The sequence below is a fragment of the Porites lutea genome, chromosome 4 (genome assembly GCF_958299795.1).
Source record: "Porites lutea chromosome 4, jaPorLute2.1, whole genome shotgun sequence".
Classification (NCBI taxonomy): Eukaryota; Metazoa; Cnidaria; class Anthozoa; order Scleractinia; family Poritidae; genus Porites; species Porites lutea.
In genome coordinates, this window is record NC_133204.1 from 782,501 (window position 1) to 802,600 (window position 20,100).

The 20,100-nt window shown below is 37.6% G+C and overlaps 3 protein-coding genes across 3 annotated transcripts in view; 1 reads left to right on the forward strand and 2 right to left on the reverse strand.

Moving 5' to 3' along the window:
- The window catches only part of LOC140935051 (uncharacterized), a 6,654-nt gene extending 1,234 nt beyond the window's left edge, over nt 1-5,420 (reverse strand). The window contains exons 1-4 of the mRNA XM_073384586.1: nt 5,028-5,420; nt 2,653-2,709; nt 2,005-2,116; nt 1,350-1,474 (exon numbers count right to left, since the gene is read on the reverse strand). Coding sequence (XP_073240687.1) covers nt 1,350-1,474; nt 2,005-2,116; nt 2,653-2,709; nt 5,028-5,192 — 459 coding nt within the window. The 5' untranslated portion in view covers nt 5,193-5,420. The remainder of the gene's footprint in view (nt 1-1,349; nt 1,475-2,004; nt 2,117-2,652; nt 2,710-5,027) is intronic.
- A 2,457-nt stretch (nt 5,421-7,877) lies between these two features.
- On the reverse strand, nt 7,878-9,997 carry LOC140935119 (MIF4G domain-containing protein B-like). Its single transcript, XM_073384654.1, has 2 exons — nt 9,321-9,997; nt 7,878-8,432 (listed from the first exon to the last, which is right to left on the reverse strand). The coding sequence occupies exons 1-2, from the start codon at nt 9,981-9,983 to the stop codon at nt 8,250-8,252; spliced, it is 846 nt and encodes a 281-aa protein (XP_073240755.1). The 5' UTR covers nt 9,984-9,997; the 3' UTR covers nt 7,878-8,249.
- Nucleotides 9,998-10,272: 275 nt separating this feature from the next.
- On the forward strand, nt 10,273-19,733 carry LOC140935121 (WD40 repeat-containing protein SMU1-like). Its single transcript, XM_073384656.1, has 12 exons — nt 10,273-10,310; nt 10,772-10,838; nt 11,769-11,912; nt 12,813-12,965; nt 13,181-13,232; nt 14,551-14,738; nt 15,316-15,552; nt 16,373-16,500; nt 16,908-17,034; nt 17,598-17,765; nt 18,679-18,831; nt 19,417-19,733. The coding sequence occupies exons 1-12, from the start codon at nt 10,285-10,287 to the stop codon at nt 19,513-19,515; spliced, it is 1,542 nt and encodes a 513-aa protein (XP_073240757.1). The 5' UTR covers nt 10,273-10,284; the 3' UTR covers nt 19,516-19,733.
- The last annotated feature ends 367 nt before the right edge of the window (nt 19,734-20,100 follow it).

Sequence of the window (20,100 nt, forward strand, 5' to 3'; positions counted from 1 at the left end):
TCCAGTCCCATAGCACATTTGCCAACAAAACTTGCTTATTGACTACCTTGACTTCCTTCACGTTAATTACTTACTCATGTTAACGGTCACTTCTGAAGATGTATGTTGAAGCATACCAAACGACAAGTTCGATATTATAAAAGTCAGTTATACAGTGCGTTTGTTATTTCTGATGTTTGTAACCGCAGTTTGTATGTTATTCCTTTTAAAACTGAGATGGCCAAAAACCAAGAGCATTGACTACTAAAGCCCTCTGGTTTTGAAAAGTACTTTTCAAAGATGTTTAAAATGGCAAAAGTTGTTGCTCCAACTGTTGGCAGCTTGCGTTTTAACAAGTGGCTTCATGCGAAAAACTGGAACAAGAAAATGACGTCACTTTTGTAAGGGCAAATTTTAATTTTTGTATAAACGACGTCAGTTTTGCATGTAAAATAATGTTGTCTGTAAGAGTGAAACATGAAACAAGTACCAGCTTAGAACAAGCGGTGTGTCTGTAGCCACTCAGATCTAGCTAACTAGAGATAGGGAAAGTATTGCATAATTAAATGTTTTAATATTTCATTATTCCTCTAAAGGCTATGTTTCACAATGCCATACACGATAGCTTTTGCACCGGCACGAAAACCATGCCAGATAGGGTTTCTCTTCACACATGAATTGGGCGCGATTTCTGCAACGGAGCGAAGGTGCGCCGCGTTAATTTCCAAAGGGGAGCGTCACATATCGGATAGGTATTCACATTATACCCGATCACCTCGCGAAAGGCAATCCGATTATCCGGTCTGGTGTGAAAATTCAGGGTGCAAACCTTCTCTAATTTGAATTTCCCCAAAAAACTTCACTTGCCCGTCGGGCAAGTTAAGAACAAATATTTCTAGTCCGATAGCAAAATCCGCTAGCCCCAGGCGATCGGACTCGACTTTCTTTGCACGCTGACATATCCTAATATTGGCCTGCTAGAGGTCGAACCTTTGCAATGGACATTTTGTAACACACCCACAGCTAATAAGTTTGTGTTTCGTTGTTATTTTGCTTCAAATATCATGAGTGTGTGGCTAATTAGCGGTTCTGTTCCTAGAAAAGCAAACTCTTTTAATACTCCAGCTCAAGCTCCCTCATCTCTAGAAATTCTCCTTCAAAAGCATTTTACCTTTTTAGAGAGAGTGGACGGTATGGTTTTTTCTTGACGGCCTTTGTCAAGAACAGAAGGGGAAATGTCGAAAATTGTCTTAGTAAAAGGAAATTTAAAGTTTTTACCTCACCCACTGTAACGGCTCAAAGTTTTAAGCGCCAAATTCTGTTGTCATTATGAATACGCATAAATTAAATTAACACACTCTCACACTTACTTCAACAGTACAGCAAAGTAACTGTGAAGACTCTATTACACCCGACAGAGCAATAGCAGCTTGAAGGATCAAGACACTGATCAATGCGATCATGAGAATTGATTCTGTATCATACGGACAATACACTAAATGAAAACAAAAAGAAGAAGAAGACAAGAAAATTATTACATGCCACTGTGTGTTACGAGTTGATCGCAAGATAATTCAGGTCTCACAACCGGCATTAAGTGTTGTGATATAAAGGCATCTTGTCGGTCGATACATAAAATCGTTTTTTCTGCTTTGGACAGTTTGGTCTTAAAAAGCTTGCTTTGCTATAGTAGAAGAATACTGGGAAACTCTAAAATAACCAGGCAGGGAGACTAGGACTATTGGAAATAATATCGCCAATGACAAATCCAGTTTGACTTGAAAAACAAAATCCGATCGCTGTGTTCAATTGTGTTCAAGTATCAAACGAAACCAGCCTCCCCCAACCCCCCCTGCACGAAACTAATGTAGACGAGCGTGGAGAGCATGCGCACTATGCACTCTCTAGCCTGCATAGTTTGCGCAAAAAGGGGAAAGGGAGGAGGAGGGGGTAGCCAATGCCCCTTCCTTTGTCCTTTTCCCGCACCCCTTTCGACGTGGTCTACCACGTGCTCTATGCACTCACCGTTTTCACATTCTCCAACAGATCTCCTTGCTGTTAACGCCACTCCTACGAATGCTGCGAGGATTCCTCCAAGAAAACAGGAAATTACGGCAGCAGCCAAGAAAAGACATGTCTGGTCAGAGATCCAAAAAGAAATACCGTAAAATTCCGAAAATAAACCCCTCCATGTATAAGCCCCTCCAAATATAAGCCCCAAACTCGTATCGCAAAAAACCCTCCGTTAAATCGCGTCTCCGAATATAAGCCCCCCGGGGGCTTGTACTTAGAAATTGCCCTAAAATACAATTTAAAATAAAGCAAAAACGGTCAATTTCCTTCCAACTATAAGGCTAGCCCAATCGATTTTGGAACACAATTTTCCCTCCGTAGACAAGCCCCTCCGAATATAAGCCCCTCCAAAAATAAGCCCCTCAAAAAGGGCCTTTGAAAAATATAAGCCCCGGGGCTTATTTTCGGAATTTTACGGTAAACGAGATACTTTGAACGGAGGATAATAACATATATTAGAATTCATGATGTACAGCATAGATAGATTTTCTAAAAGTGTCAGTCAAGACTCTTCAAATGACAAGGGCTCGTGAAATTACATCAGAAGACAAAAAACCTTGGTGTCCGGCAACCTAGCCTCATCACATTAAATTTTCTTACCACTGTAAATTTGCCAGTACACCCTCCTGCTACTCCAAAAAATCCAGTTATAACGATCTGAGAAGAAAGAAATTAATCACGAAACACAATAAATCAATTTCAAGATGTTTCTTCATTTTTTTCAACCATTTCTTTCGTGTTTGAATGCTATCCTTACAGTCGTGGGTATAATGGCACAAAAATGCATAATCCTAAATGGTGAAGGTCGCTATTTTCCGCAAACGTTGCATTTTATAATGTTAATTTAAAAAATTACGGGCTGTTCAATTCGTGGTTCGACAAACGTCTCCTATGTTTAGGTGTTATACACGTGTTATATCGTTGCTATGGTAACTTTTTATTTCATGAGAATAACCCAAAATAATAATTGACATTTAGTGACAACTGACCTGATAAAGTATTAATGACGCCACATTACGCCATTTTGTTCATAAAATTTTACCTGTAGATGTTGGAAATAATGAGTATATTTTTCTGTGAATTGTTTTTGGTCATTTCATGAGAGGGTTTTAAAGATGTAAAGGGGGACCTACTAAGCCCCCTCTGATCACAGGAAGCCCAAGCATTCCGGTCTGGAGATATACAAAGTGCTAAAAGCTTCTTTTCGGATACCACACGCATTACAGACTCCTCAGTTAACGATAGTCTGTTATTACACGCCCTCTAGATTCCCAAATACAAAATTTCCACGTAGCCTACGCGCAACATTACACACCTGCGATCAACTGTCATCGCAATAACTCAGTTCATTGCTATGTGCAATATTTTTACCAATTTTGTCACCGTGTAAGAGTATTTTGATGACAAAATTGAACCAAAGCACTTAATACCGGCTGTATGTACTCTGTAATTTTAATGCTAATTCTGGCCCACCACATGATAATTTATGAGGCATTAAATTATATACGCTTTATCATGGCTGCCGGTTTGGTAGCTTCCCGATAAAAACTCGGCGAAGTGTTCACTCATGAACCCCGCCGACAGTTATTTTTGCATGTCCTCAGCTAATAAACTAGTATTTTAATTAAGATCAGTTTAGTTCAGCGCGACATGGGAGATTGCACTAACAAATATTAGCCAGCCCACTTAGAATTCATTTTCCTTTTAAGGAATAATTGCCGTCAGTATTGCTTTAAATCTTTTATTATATCCAGCTATAGCTAACGTGGGCGAAGAAACAAATGGAGAAACAGAAAACTTAATTTGCAATAAATTTAAATCGGCAAAGCTACGAAGGAAACATGGCAACGAAGGAAACAGTTACACCATTGAAATAAAAGAAGTTGTAATTTATTCAGAAAGAGCTATTAACGATGAATAAAACACTAATGTGTTTGTTGAGTACAGTGAAGTGTTTGCTCTCGTCCATGTTTCGTTTCACGCCGTGCGATTTCAATAGAAATTTCAGTGTTAATATGCAAAACATGTTTTTCAATACACCTGCCGATCTTGAGTTTTTTATCGCCAAAAGGTTGAAATAACGAGCTATGCACAAAGATAGTGAAATAAAAGTCGACATTTAAAGGGACTGCCTGAAAAACAATGACACTAAACAGGTGGATTTATTAAAAAAAAGGTTTTTCTCCAGGGAAGCACAACAAAGATATTCAAACTTGTGTCGAAAGTCTTTAAAATTTTTGTTGCCATGATTAGCTATGAATACATTTTTTTCTACTGAAATAATACAAAAGCTAGTTCAAAAGTCAGATTGATAAATAAAGTCTTGGTTTATTCAGTAGTTATTGTTTAGAGTTATAGATTAACATTGGATTTGGTCACATGAAAAGAACAAGGCATTGGGTAACATGCCCTAGTTAATCGATCTCTATAAGAAAATATAGCTTCCGAGCACGGATGGGGCTGTAAAACAAAGTTACGTTTTGGTCGACGGAAGTTAAGTTAAAAAAAGAAAAAAAACAGTCATCTTATAGTAGAACTAAAATGGAGTTTTCTCTGTGAAGAGACAGATACGCTAGAATAAAGGATGAACGCAAAAACATCTGTTACTGAAGTTGTAGAGAAATTTAAAATTGCAGGCTCAGTTTTGGTTAATTGGAAAGTGCATGTGATTTGTCCTGTGCTCCGTAATGCGAAAAGAGACTAAGAATTTTAATATCAGGGGTCAAAACTGAACAAAACCTAAGATGAAGTGTAACGAGGATCAAATTAGTGTAGGCCGTGGTCATACGTTAAAAGTAAATATCATTTAAGGTAGCTGTAATCACAACAGCAACAAAGAAGTCTTTTAATTTGTTTTATAAAAAGAAATCAAAACACGCTTCACTACCGTAGAAACTAAGATTCACATTGGAAAATACTTATTTCTTTTCGAAACCCCCAGACAGTTGAACACTGAAGATCAATTATGTTCTTACCGGTATTGCACCCCAATAAGCGGCACCTGCTTGAAAAATTTCCCCGAAGTCATCACTTCTTCTGTCGCTGAGTATAAAGCACAAAGCGAAAACGGAGCAGCCTAAGATGATCTGCGAGATCCCTGTACAAATCACTTGATTGGCTCTGTTTTCTTGGAAGGGCATAGCTTTTCTTTCGTCACAAAAGCGATGAAAACTTTAGTTTGCATGAAGGAAACAAGTAACGCTCGCACAAAGACATCAGCATCACTTGGGCAAAACCATGCAAAACATTCAATATTTTTTAGCCCAGGGGTACTGCAAATTTCATTTCCTTTTCCTCCAGTTATAGTTCATGGTAATGATCCGTATGAAGACGAAGAAAAGCGGCACGTGAACGGAAGGTGAAGTCAAACAACGTCACGCTTGTTATTACGTTGCTTTGAGGCGCAGGCAGACCAAGATAATAGGCACCGATAACTAAGAACGCTACTAAACTTTACTCCAGCCGATGGCTAGTTGAATAAATTTGCAAAATAAGAGTTTTTGACCTAAAGTGTTTTTTGAATTTTTTGGTTGTTATTGTTGTTCTTGAAAGAGCTACATATCACTATACCGGTTACAGTTCTTATTTCGAGAGAACCGTTTATGATGACATATTCAACATGCACCGCAGTTCTCATGAACTGTGTTTGACGTCATAGAAGCCTGTTCCTTGTCCTCTACGCTCACTTGGCGCGGGATATAACAAACAATTATTATAATACATTATTATACATTGTGCTCATTATCTGGTGTATAGTCTTTTCAGTGGCTAAGAGCCTACAGTTAAATTTAAAAATCAGCGCAACCCGACGAAAAATTATGAGAACGGTGATTTTGGCGCTGTTTCTGCATTTAACCACGGAGCAAAGCTGTGCCGTGCAGCTCTGGAAGAGTGGAGCACCACATATCGGATAGATTTTTCGAGGTAAAAATGCTTGAATAAAGTTATTCAACAAATTCTCGTTTAAGCAAATAATTTTTCTCATAACTTGCCTTCAGAAACTTCAGAATTTCAGAAACGACACCGGTATGCCGTAGTCTTACAAGGTTTTCGCAGGCACAGAACATGGCGTGCATGTGAAAGCCTCCTATACTACAGGTAGCCCAAGCTCGAAATATGAGCATCTTCGAGCATCGTCATTGTTGCGTAACATTCAAAATATAAGGATTTGTATGGGAAAAAAACCTACCGTTTCTGTAACCTACGAAAATGAAAGGATTTCAATAAAAAACAGCTTACCTTACTTAAAATGTGTGTTACGTCTCTCCTGTGTGGTCCACGGGTCGATTTATGGCCGTTTTATGGGTTTTTATGTAAACGGTTCTCTGTCTATATAAAAACATTTATAATTATAGAGAGAGAATCGTTTACATAAAAACCCATAAAACGGCCATAAATCGACCCGTGGACCACACAGGAGAGACGTAACACACATTTTAAGTAAGGTAAGCTGTTTTTTATCGAAATCCTTTCATTTTCGTAGGTTAGGGACTTGTCAGAAATTAGCAGGGGGGAAGGGGGGTGGAAACAAGGGAGGGTCACAACTTTTTGAGACTGCAGAAAAGGGGGGGGGGGTCATGAAAAATGGGCCGTTAAAAGGGGGAGGGTCATACAAATATGTTTCAGTGATCATGTAGAGGTTCACCCACAGAAGAAAAAAGAAGTTCTTTATTGTGTAAAAATACTGGGAGAAATTGGAGAGTTGAGTGATCAGCTGTCAGAATCAGAGTCGGACTTTTAATGCTGTCATCTAAAATGTATGTATATGGCATTACAAAGAACAGATTAGAAATATATTTTGAGCTTTCATAATACTGACTCACCCTAGTGTATTGCAAGAACTAGATTTAATCATTTATACAAGAGGGGGAGGGTCATGATGTTTTAGGCCAAGGTCAAGGGGAGGGTTAGCAAATTTCACTCCCATTGCAGGGATGGGTCACCTCATTTCCGAACCCAAATTTAAAACTCCCACCCCCCCTTCCCCCCTGCTAATTTCTGACAAGTCCCTTACAGAAACGGTAGGGTTTTTTTCCCATACAATTCTCATATTTTGAATGTTACGCAACAATGACAATGCTCACCGATGCTCATATTTCGAGCTTGGACTACCTGTGCCTATACTGCACATTTTGACTTGAGAAACGGTTTTTCTGGACGCGGGTGACTGATATGTTGAAAAACAAAGAGGCTTACAGGCTCTCCCCTTCTCTTTTCCCGCTGTTTTCACTGCTCACTTGATTTTTTCGTTTGTCTTTACTGAGCGAGAGCCTGGCTTTCAGGACATAGTGTTGACTTGATGTCTTGCACATCATTAAAGTCAATTTTGAAAAACAAAATAATAATTGGTTTAATAACTGGTTTGGAATCACATGTAGATTGGAATTCCATAAATTCAATTGTCAAAACCACAATGGCCAAAAGAAATAAGTACAAATTTAATAAAAAAGGACTGAAAATGTAATTAAATAAATACTAAGACTAAAACTTAATAATATTATTTATTATCATTATATAGTCAAGGTCAATAAGGTGTCCCCTACCATAGTTAATGTTTTTCCTTACAGTTTCATGATGTTTACATTAAATGATGTTCAGATATGATTGTTTGATGTGGTTTGTTAAACACTGTTTGTTAAAGATTAAAAGTTTAGTAAGTGGAATATGAATTCTTGTCCAGGTAGGTGTAGGTCCTGACGTTTTGACTGCATGCACGGTAGTCAACTTAATCTTTGACTCTGAAGATGACTACCACAAATTATTGGGTTGTGGAAATGGCAGTGGTCATATTCTACTTACTTATGACAAGACTCCTGGGTTCAAACCTTTTCTTTTGTATTAAAATATTAATACAACTGACGTGATACCACTCAACTGACATGATACAACTCACTTTCACTCTCAAGATGACTACCACACAGGTTGTCGAAACGTCAGTCACTGTCAACAACAACATTCCTATTCAGGACTACATTCACCCGGACGATCATCCTCAACCTCCTTACAAAATGACCTTTAGGTTCAAACCTTTCCCAGCACTAAAATTTTCAGTTTCATGAAATATGCATACTCTACAATTATTGTGAAATTTAAGTCTCACCGACAAGCACTTTTTTGAAAAAAAAAAATGTGTATAATTGCCCTATCAAGTAGGTATAAACTTAAAAATATCAATCACAATCAAAAAATGCCTGCAGCTAAGCATCTTTGGCCATGATGTCAGCTAACATATCACAATAGTAACGCTCCAAATCAGTGCTGATATTCCAGTCACGTGCATAAAGTTCAAGAAGCTCTAATAGCAGACACCTTGTTTTGCCAGTTGTATTGTCAGCAAGAATCATGTCTCTTATTCCTCCAACAAGGTCATCAAACTTTGCCTGTAAGTAAAATTAAGAAGGAACAGCAATAAATTAGGATAATACTGTGCGCTTGCCTGTTCAGTGTACTATGTAACAATCACTTGTAATAACTACCGGTAGTTACGAATCAGGCTAAGGACACACTGATGTACATTTGTATTGTTAACAATGACCCATAACATATCATGTGAGAAGTCTAAAATTATTTAGAAAGATTTTAAAGTTACACATTCTTGTCTGACTGTAGAAATCTCTAAACAACAACTCAAAACTTTAAAACTTCTGTTACAATGAACTGAATTTATAAGGCTTGTGCACTGTGAAGAGATTTAAAGGCAGAAGATTTGAGTACTAGCAGGAAAGGGTCCCACGGAATTGTACTGAAAAAGGGTTTTACTCAAGCCATCACCCCTTTAATCTCTTTACGGCAAACAAATTATCTCAACTCAGTTAACAAAACCAAACTACTTAGTTTTACTTTGCCACCAAAACAACTTATTCTTTGAAATCCAAGAAGGCAACTCTGTACCCTTGATGCTTTCACACCCAGGCATTCTCTTTTCATGTATGGCAGGCCAAGTGAGTTTCAACATCTCACAGAGGACTTTCTAACTCTATTTTGTAAGCACATACAGAGTTTAATTCCATTTTATCTCTCATGGGCAGTTGTGCAGTTCTGTTGGTTTGTCTGTTGCCCAACTGTCACTCATCTGTTGGCTGAATGTTGGTCAGCAGTCTACTGACAGATGGCTGACAGAATTTTGGGGGAACTGTTCTTCATTTTCCCCTAACACAGTTTCTGACGAGGTGGTCATCAGTCCATTTGATCTCTTGAAAAATCTTCTACCGGTATTTTCAGAAGGGGAAGGGTGTTAGTTTGTACTGCTGTTCATTGCTGCAACTCACCTGGTCGACACTTTTCAAGAGCTTTCCTACAGTCTTAAAATTCAAATAGAAACAGTCTATTTCGTCTTCTTCTTCGTCTTTATTCTGGCTAACAATGGCTTCTTCAACTCTTAGCAGTTCAACCAAGGTTTGGTACACTGCCCCTGCTAAAGGTTTCAGTGGAAGACCACCGGTACGCAGATGATTGAAAAGTTCACATATTAAGCTAACAAGTCCCATCCATTCGCTAACTGATTTTCTACGAATACTCTCCCTGTTCTTGTAATTCTCTTGAGTAGCTTTCAATAGGGCACTTCTAAATGTGTTCCCGTTTGTCTCATCAGAGCAAAGCTTGTTGGCGACCTTAGCAGCTAACGGTGAAAATTCACTGTCCTTCATGCTTCGTTGGATCAAACTGTCCACAACTTGTGTGATTTTCGAGGCAGAATGGTCACCGGCAGAATCAGAGGAGCAAATGTAGCTCGATAATTTATCAACTTTGTCGTCCAAAGACTCTTCTTTCAGATCACTTAGCAATATTTTAAGATCAATCTCTTGTGTTGATTTGCTCTGAGAAGGATTTTGCTGCACATATGTGGTTTCTCCCGGTTTCGATGGAGTTTTGGGGACACCAAAGCCTCTACCTCTTCCAATACCACGACCTCGTGTGGCAGAAGACGCCATTTTGAAGAAGCGTTCTTATCATTCGCGCTGACTCTGGGTACGAGCCAGAAATCACTTTAGTAGGGGTGGTGTATCTTGATGGTTATGATCACTAGTCACTCAAGGTGAGTAATAATGTTTATCCAGAAAATCTAAATTATTTGAAAAATTGAAAAGAATGAATGATATTTTAGAATAATTTTGTTACAAATGAAAGTGAGTGTCTCTGAAGGCAGTTGTAATGTTTGTTTTGTCCCTAGCACTACTCCCACAGTAAGCTTTGTCACAAGACCCAGAATTCCTTGCACTCGGTTGTTTCAAGATGGCGCTCGAAGTTGAATCTGCAGAGTGAGTGTGAATCCTTGTTTTTCGGGGAGCAAAGGAAGTATTCATTGCTCTACTACTTATTTAATGCAGACTTAATGATATTCTTGTAAATATCTATTGGTTTAAACCTGTTTTGAGAGAGCGATTCATTTCATGAGATCATCCTAGAGGCATGCACGTGTCTTCCAAAAGTGAATGCAGAGATAGTTTGCAGACGCTGGCGAACAAAGCAACACACATGTATTCAACATTATTTAACTTAACCTCTTTTAATTCAACAAGTTAGCTAGTAGTAAAGTGAACGTCTTATGAATATGTTCTTGCTAGGCAAGATAGAAATCAGCAATATTTGCGTTAGATGTATGATTCACATTCTATGATATTAGCATGTTTTATGCTATCTTTAAATTCGAAGTAAAATAAAGTCATTGATTGATTGCGTGAATTTCTGCCTTGTTGACTCTTGTTTTGTTTTCTTTCAGTGTAATCCGACTTATCCAACAATTTCTGAAAGAAAACAGTTTACCAAGAACTCTTGCAACTCTGCAGGTAGAGAATACACAGATATGTTTAAAACTGTTATACTTGTACAAGCGAATGCAAGCAAACGTTGATGAATGCTGCTGAGAAAATTTTGGGTCTCAGAAAATTTTGATGCCACTCGAAATATCTTAGAAGCATTTGTGAGTCTCAAAGTCTTGTTGTTGTGTGTTCCCTTTCTCTCAAAGTATTGTTCCAGTGCATTTTTCTCCACTCGGGTTTGTGAACTACATCAGGGCTGCCATGGTCAGGGAAAAGTCAGGGAATTTTCTAAAACGTGAGAGAAAATCTTTGATATTGTCAGAGTAGTGAAAAGTCAGGGAATTCTGTTTTCCCGTTTATAGTTCATAAGTTTTCATCACTATTTTGAAATGCATTTTCTTTTGGAAAAGACTAAAAGTATGCTGCAAAGCAAGTAAAGTAATCAGTTTGACACTCTACGGCTGACACATGTAGTAGTTGTGGTCAGTGGTTTTCGTTGTGAATGCTTTCTTCCAAATTCCTTCTTCCTCTTTCTGTGAAAAACCGAAAGAGGTTGAAAATGAAGAGAAAACTATCGATGGCCTGCAAAAAAGCTTAAGTGAAGGTAAACATGGATTGTTTCTCATTAATAAAAGGTTGTTGAAAACTGTTTAAATTTTAGTGAAAAGTCCGGGAAAAGTCTGGGAATTTTTAACTTTCTGATGAGTGGCAGCCCTGCACATGCATTATTTTACTGCCCTAATACAGTAACAGTGAAACCTCTCCCTTAGGACATCTCTACAAATAATTCCAGTTTAAGTTCATACACAGTAATTCTTTTAAAAAAGCTTTGCTTTTCAGACCTCCTCTTCCTTAAAGAGTTTTTAATGACCCTACAGCCCATGATGGGTATGGTTTTGTTTTTGACCCTCACATTATTGCTTCCTTACCAAAAAAAATTATGTATTTTTATCACAGGAAGAAACAGGAATCACCTTGAATACTGTTGATAGCGTGGAAAGCTTTATTGGAGAAATTAACAATGGACACTGGGACACAGTGTTACAAGCTATTCAACCTCTTAAATTACCAGACAAGAAACTTATTGACTTGTATGAACAGGTATATATGGCTTCTTCATGATATTTTCCTTAATGGAAAGCCTTTTTGTAAAGTGCAATGAAAAGGAGTTATGATATTAATGACAACCTGCACAGATATTATGCGCTATTACGTGTAGTTATTTCTACTATGATAGAACCTCAATAACTTGAACTCGGATGAATTGAATTTCTTGCTAACTCAAACTTAAATAATAATTTCCTTTCCTTGGATCACAATTTCACTGAAATGTGCCCGATAACTCGAATTCCCCAGTTACTCGAACTGTTTTTCGTTTCCCTTCAGAGTTTGAGTTACTGGGGTTCTACTGGAATTGTAATTTTTACTCCTCTTAAATCAGTCAGTTGCATATATGTTACAGATGAATTAGGGCTAGGAGACAAAGGACACTGAGAATCAACCAAGGTGAAAGAATTTTAACCTGAATTTAATTTTGACCTGTAACATGTTCAGTGGGGGATCCAGACCTTCAGGTAAAGGGGTGGGGGGAGACGGTCATCTAGGCCCTGATATAAGGGAGGGGGGCCTGGTCTCCCGTCAGGCCTCAGTTTGATTTAAAAAAAGGGGGGAGTGGAGGGGGCACGGGTCCTGGGTCCCCCGGACCCCTCCCCAGGATCCACCACCCATATACATGTACTCTCTTACATGTACATATTATTTACAAGTACATTTAGTGTGATATATTGCAAGTATGGGGAATGCATTGTAACAAGACCTTCTGTATGCTTTATGAGAATGACTGCTGCGTGAATACTGGCTAATTTAGCCTTTCTTGACTGGTTCATTATTCAACTGCCCTTAATTGCTTGCATGGGGCTGTTGCACTGATGTTATCATCTTGTACAGTGAAAAAATATATTACATGTACTTTCATCTTGCACATAATAAAATTTTTATCAGATTGTATTGGAGTTGATTGAGCTGCGTGAATTGGGAGCTGCAAGGTCATTGTTACGTCAAACAGATCCGATGATCATGTTGAAGCAGCAGCAACCTGATCGATATCTCCATCTAGAGAACATGCTGGCCCGTTCATACTTTGATCCCAGGGAGGCAAGTAAAATGAATTAATATGCTTTGGAAATGAAATTCATCTTACAATGTATCATTGAAGTAACACTGCAAGTACTTTAAAGTGATCATAGTTCTTCTCCGGGCATTAAACATCTAATGATGTAATTTTTCATTGACTTTTTGGAACATACATTTACGCTGTGCATGGACACTGTAGCTGTTTTTGATTTTGTGATCATAATTTAAACTTGTAGGCCTATCCAGAAGGTGGCAGTAAAGAGCGCAGAAGGGCAGCCATTGCACAAGGTGATTTTAAGTAACATTAACAATAATTTACGTGACTGTATGTAATATTAGAAACCTGAATAAATTATAGTGTGACAATGATATCATTGTGTTTTTTTCACAGTGCACATTTCTTTTTTATTTGCATAAGCTGGCTTCTACACTGTAGTACTTTTACTGTGGGAAAAATGTAACGTTACTTTAATAGGCTCTAGTTTTAGAAGGACTGAATTGATGTACAATGCAAGGGAGCATACATCTTTGTATAGTACAAAAAATATATAATTGTCTATCTTGTATGTGTTTGTTATATAATTGTCTATCTTGTAGACGAAAACCTTTCATGGAATATGCACATTGAAAAAATAGCCAAGAAAATCGCATCGGGCATTGCAGTAATTAAACGTTGTAGGCCTTTTGTTAATCGAACCACATTGGAGTCCATTTTCAATGCCTTAGTTCAACCGTACTTTAATTACTGCAGCGAGGTCTGGGGGCATTGTAACAAAAGTCTTTCGAATAAGCTCCAAAAGTTGCAAAACCGGGCTGCCCGTATTCTAACCTTCTCCAGTTATGACACAAGCGCTGATCCTCTTCTTGAGCAACTCAACTGGAAACGGTTGGATACTCAGCGACAAATACAAGTGGCCACCATGGTCTATAAATCTATACATGGTCTTGCGCCCGACTATCTTGGTTCTCTTTTCACTAAATATAATCCACCTTATAATTTAAGGAACTCTGAAAACAAACTAGCTGTTCCATTGCCCCGCACCAATTTCTTGAAAAATAGCTTTAGCTATAATGGTGCGGTTATCTGGAACAGCTTGTCCCCTGAATTGCGGCAAGCAAAATCACTTAAATCTTTTCAAAATGGTTGTCGTGATTTCTTTGACTGAATCGATAAAATGCACACGGCATCTATGTAAAGCAGAATTTCTTTATTTTCTCTATCTTTACTATTTAAATTTTTAGATCATGTTTATATAGATTAAAGTAGATTGTAATTTTTTATTATTATTATTTTATCTGATAGATTTACCATGTTTAAATAAAAATAAAGTTCAAGTTCAAGTTGTTTGATCTTTTTATCTCTGGTGTGTATTGTATGTAACCAAAATTCTTTTCCATGGCAATATTTTATATTAGTAACATTTTAGTGTAGTAAAGATGTGTTTTAAAAAGAAACCAACATGTGTGTGAAAGTACAGGTGTATTGTTAAAGATTGTGGTAAAACGTGAGCCAGCTGTTGATGTGTGTCTGGTAGTGGGGTCACCTTTTAAAGGCATTAGCAGAAAACCGTGTCCTGAGTGTACATGCTTTCACATTATCTGACAGCTCTCTCAGGAGAGGTCTCTGTGGTTCCTCCATCGCGTTTACTGGCCTTACTTAGTCAGGCACTCAAATGGCAGCAGTATCAAGGTCTCCTCCCTCCTGGAACAACCATTGATGTTTTCCGTGGTAAGGCGGCAGTTAAGGATGAAGAGGAAGAGAGATATCCTACACAACTTAACAGAACGATCAAAGTAAGTGTTGCACCTATTACTTCCTGACCTATTTTCCCAACAGAACATTGTCAGTAGTAATTAAGTACTACTATTTTTACTTTCCTGATTCCCAGCCTTATTCTTCTTAGAATTGATAAAGTGACCCTAAACAACTTTCCACCTTTTTAATATTTTGCATTTTTGCATCGACTTTTTGGACACAGCTACAAAAAATTCGTGAAATTTTTGTACAAGTTGTACTTTGTTATTCACTGTCAGCTGCACAATGTCAACAACAGCATGTTATTGGCTTAACCCTTTAAGCCTCAATATCCACATACAAATTCTCCAAACTGATCTCTATACATTTCCTTCATTGATGGGTTGAGAGAATTTGATAAAAGTGAAAGCATTGTCTCTTACGTGATCATTTTGTTGATTCTCATAACCTTATCTCTTGACATTATATGGATATTGTTAGGAGAAAATTGATGTTGGTCACTATTGGGACTTAAAGGGTTAATGCTGTCCTATCAGTCATCCTCAGTAAAAGGATACAGTGTATGGTGCCCAAGACTATTTTTTTAAAATTTACACAATTCTTTATTTTTCACAGTTTGGAGCCAAATCCCACCCAGAATGTGTCAAGTTTTCTCCTGATGGCCAGTACCTAGTCACAGGAAGTGTAGATGGTTTTATTGAAGTGTGGAATTTCACAACTGGGAAGATCAGAAAAGATCTTAAGTACCAAGCTCAAGATAATTTCATGATGATGGATGATTCTGTTCTATGTTTGGCATTTAGTAGAGACAGTGAAATGTTAGCTTCTGGAGGACAGGATGGAAAGTTAAAGGTACATGAGTCACAAAACACATGTTTGTTTACACATGACTTTGGTACAGAGTGTTTTAAATGTAGACAACACACCAGAAGTGCTTTAAATACAGGTACTTACTTTATGATAATTATATGTAGCATAGAGACGGAGAAAAGATATATTCCAGCAGTTACAGTGTAGGAAGAACAACTTAGAACACTAGATTGTGACTTTCATTTCACAGGCTTTCAGCTCTTTACTAGTCATGTGATGTTGTTTCTAGGTTGAAATGAAATTTACCCTCTCAGTTGTTGCAAGTATTGTTTGTACCACTGTTGGACCCAAAAAGGATAATAAAGAACTTTTTTGAACAAGGCAATTTTAACTTTTTGGAGTTAAAAAAGGGATTTTTGAGATAGGTTGTGAAATTGCAAGACTCCAAGACAAAGTTGTGAGAGTTTGCAAGTCTTTATGGCTTTGATGCAGTGTTCATGGAGAAATTAAGATAACATTTCTAAAATTTTTCCTATTGTAGTGCGGTATTTTGTCTGTGTTTATAAATTGATAGTAGGGCATCCCTTTGAGGATATCAAGCCTTTACATGACGTACATGTTACTGTATGCAAAATGCTCTATGATGTCACTTATCAAGTGCGCATATTACAATCAGGTGCAGCAAAGCAAGTTGGGAAATTATTTTTGATGCATTCACTTATAAACAAAATACATGTACAATCAAGATGTATGTCCTGACTTGGTCTCTTTTTAACCAAATCATGGTTTCAAGCAGGTGTGAGCACATCCCAAAACTGCAGTCACTACCGTTTACATGATGTGTAAAATTACGTTGTCACAGGTATGGAAGTTACAAACTGGACAGTGTTTGAGACGGTTCGAGAAAGCCCATGCAAAAGGTGTAACATGTGTAACATTCTCCCGTGATGCCAGCCAACTTTTGAGTGGCTCCTTTGATATGACAATAAGGTAGTTTGTGGCACTTTGTTTTCTTCATTTTACTCAAGACCAACAATAAAAAATAGTATGTGAGTTGTCTGTAACGTGAGTCATCTGCAATAATTATCATGTCAAAATAAGAACTGACCTCTTTTAAATTACTTGTATCTACGTATTGAGTGAGTTAATTATTATAATAAAATAATATCCAGTTGAACTTCTCTAAGTTTTCCACATTGAGTCCTGAGAGATGGGCAAATGTAGTGTTGTAGAGAAAGAAGCCATTAATTTGTTGAGGTTCAACAGTATAAAATTGTATAGTCTGATTAATGTGCATGTACTGTCAGTTTTCTAATTTTTGGGGAACATTCATGTTCATGTGCTGTTATTCTGCAAACTTCAGGTTTGATTCTTACATGATCTTTTTCTTGTTCCAGAATGCATGGCCTTAAGTCTGGGAAGACACTAAAGGAATTTCGAGGACATACATCTTTTGTAAATGATGCTATTTTTACAATGGATGCTCATAACATCATCAGTGCTAGTAGTGATGGAACAGTTAAGGTACATGATGTACAAAAATATTACTCAATGATTTTTTTACATTGTAAAACCAAAATCAACATTACTAACCTGAGATCAGGCTCAATTTTCGTTTTGCTTTTTAATAACATTACGGCGAGCAAGGCGAAACTCAGGTTAACATTACATGTGTATTTACACAATCTGTAAAATACCTAAATATTTTGCTTATTTTCAATGCACACAAAACCAAGCAAATTTTGGCTTGGGGCGATTTTGGAGCAAGAAAACATACCATTTAAAATTTCCCCAATGATTTCCACTTTTTGGCCAACTGAAATCACGTAATGCCAAAAATGTCCACTTTCCTGGCAGTTTCTTGTCATCCTACATGTATAATGTCTTACATACATGTTCAAAACAATATGTTTCTTTAGACAATCAGTGAAACCTGCTTAATGATTTCAGATTTTGCATGTGCTACACATTTTCTCACTGGAATCAAAGTTATGGTTATATTGCTAAGGGAAAGTTTTTCTGAGGGGCACGCGGAAGTATGACTGGTTTACAAAATTATTGTTTGTTAATTTTTGTCTTATTTTCAGCTTTGGAATATCAAAACAACTGAATGTCTTCACACTTTCAAGCCATCAGTAGGTAGTGTGGCGACAGACATCACAGTCAACTCTGTACATGTTATGCCAAGAAACCCAGAACAGTTTGTGGTGTGTAACAGAACAAGCACCGTACTTGTCATGAACATGCAGGGACAGGTTAGATTTATTTATAAGTTGACACTTTTTTGGCAAAGACAGCATAGGCCTCTAGTCTTAAGTCTGCTAACAAGCTCTCCATTTCTCAGGTGTGACTTCTTGTGACTCCCCTAAACGGAGAGCCAGCTGCTGGCAGGTCATCTAGTCTCTCTCTGCCCACACCTAGGGTACATGAATGTGCAGAAAGATACCTGACATATCAGACTACTGTGTAGTAGAGCAAATGAAACATGCCTGGAACTATAGTTATTAAAGTGGAATGGTTATGAAACCCTTTAGACTCTTTGTTTGTTTTGGTTGCTTTTTTGATCTGACTGTGCACAACGTTCAATAGCATTCCTATCATTTTGAACTTAATACTGACCAATAGAAACATCATGTTAATTTATTCCGTTACAATCTGTGAAGGATTGCTCATGGTCAGGGAGCTTCCAACATAAACTACAGCACTGTTGTTTTCTCTTTTATGTTTGCTGGCTTTCATAACCAGTCTCCTTGACTAACTATGCTGGAACACTGTGACACAATGCATATAGCCTGCGAACAGCAGATGTATTTGCGGTTGTCGCTTCTCTTCCTCGAAGGGAGAGAAGCGATGTCCGGAAATATGTCTGCTGTTCGCAGGCTTCAATGGATAGGGCCTGGCTGCCATTAGCTAGTCTCCTGTACTTTTCAGCTTGTACATGTATATAAAAATAAAATTTTGTTTTTTCAAGTGAAAAGTGCCTAGTGATTCTGTCAAGATTGATTTGATAAAGAGTTTGGCTGGGCTGCTGGGACTTAAGATGCTAGGTTAAGGAGGTGATCTTTGAATGCCAAGGAATAAATAATCATACTGAGTCATCATTGTCAAAAAAATAACTTTAATAAAAAATAGGGGACATGTTTTGATGTTGGTCATTTTGTTGTTTAGATTGTGCGAAGCTTCACAAGTGGTAAGAGAGATGGTGGTGACTTTGTATGCTCCACCCTCTCTCCCAGAGGAGAATGGATCTACTGTGTAGGGGAGGACATGGTCATGTATTGTTTTAGTACCATGACAGGAAAACTAGAACAATCCTTACAGGTATACACTATTTATTTTCTTAAGCTGATCCTGAGTGAGGCATCCAGCAACCAGCAAATAGCCTGACTTTTTGAAAAAAAAAAACTCATACATTTAGTGTCATCTTTGTCTGTCCACTTTGATCACCTGTAACATCAAGTGAACTCAGCTGTAACAGGTGTGACAGGTTAAGGCCCTTAATGTCAGCGATGTTGTAGAAGCCCTAACTTCAAGCTACATGTGCATGTGATCCAACCATGGCCCCTTTTTTATATGAAAAGTGTATCCATGGCTCCTACAGATTTTAAATTGGGCAAGGGTTGTGAGACGGGACCTACAGTTTATCTTCCTTATCCAAGAACAGCTTTTTCAGTTTTTTTATGTGCCCAAGTATTGGCCAAGGTTTGCGCAGCAGACTAGCACTCATCCAGTTGAGCACGGTAATGAGTGTGACAAAAAGCCCTACTTTTAGCTGGTTTCAAAATGGCATCAGACTTGTGAAAATTATTGTTGTCTTTCCCCTTTTCCTAACAAATCAAATGTTTATGGTTTATGTTCTGCAAGTTCTTATAACTTTTTTTGTATTTTTCCTGAAATTTACATTAGGTTCATGACAAGGATGTGATTGGTGTTGTACATCACCCACATAATAATCTTATATCAACATACAGTGAAGACGGACAGCTTAAATTGTGGCAGCCATAGTGATCCATGATAAAGAATAACACCATGGATGAAGAAAGAGCATCTCCAAGGAGGCTTCCTGAGGCTCTCTTTAGAGCATTTTTCTGCATTTTTTCTGTAGAAGCTAGGTTACAAGAAAGGCCATTGGGACTGATTATTTGATCTTGTACAATGTACAAAATGTAGTAGAGAGGACATTGATGCATTACCATTGTTTAAGGAGATTTCGAACTTTTCTAAGTCTCTGTAAATAAATAAATTTTTTTAACTAGGAACTTGATTTTAGTTCCTGTTTTGAGCTGGCTTTTTTCTACCATCTACCTTTTCTGTTTGGAGGTATTTCTATTATGATTAATATTGTGAAAAGCATGTTACTCGAGACACATAATTGAAGGAGGGGATCTGGCTTCGCTTATGGTTCTTGCTCACCACTGAATCACAAGAAAGTAATACCTGTTTTAGAGAATAGTGTTTTGGGCAAATAATACTTTTTGTCCTGAAAAATTGTTACTTTTTTCATTCTTTTATGTGATATGCACCTGCTTTGCCCAGGGTTTTTCTAATGGCAGGTGCTTTTAGTTCTGTTGATTAAAAATAAAATTGATG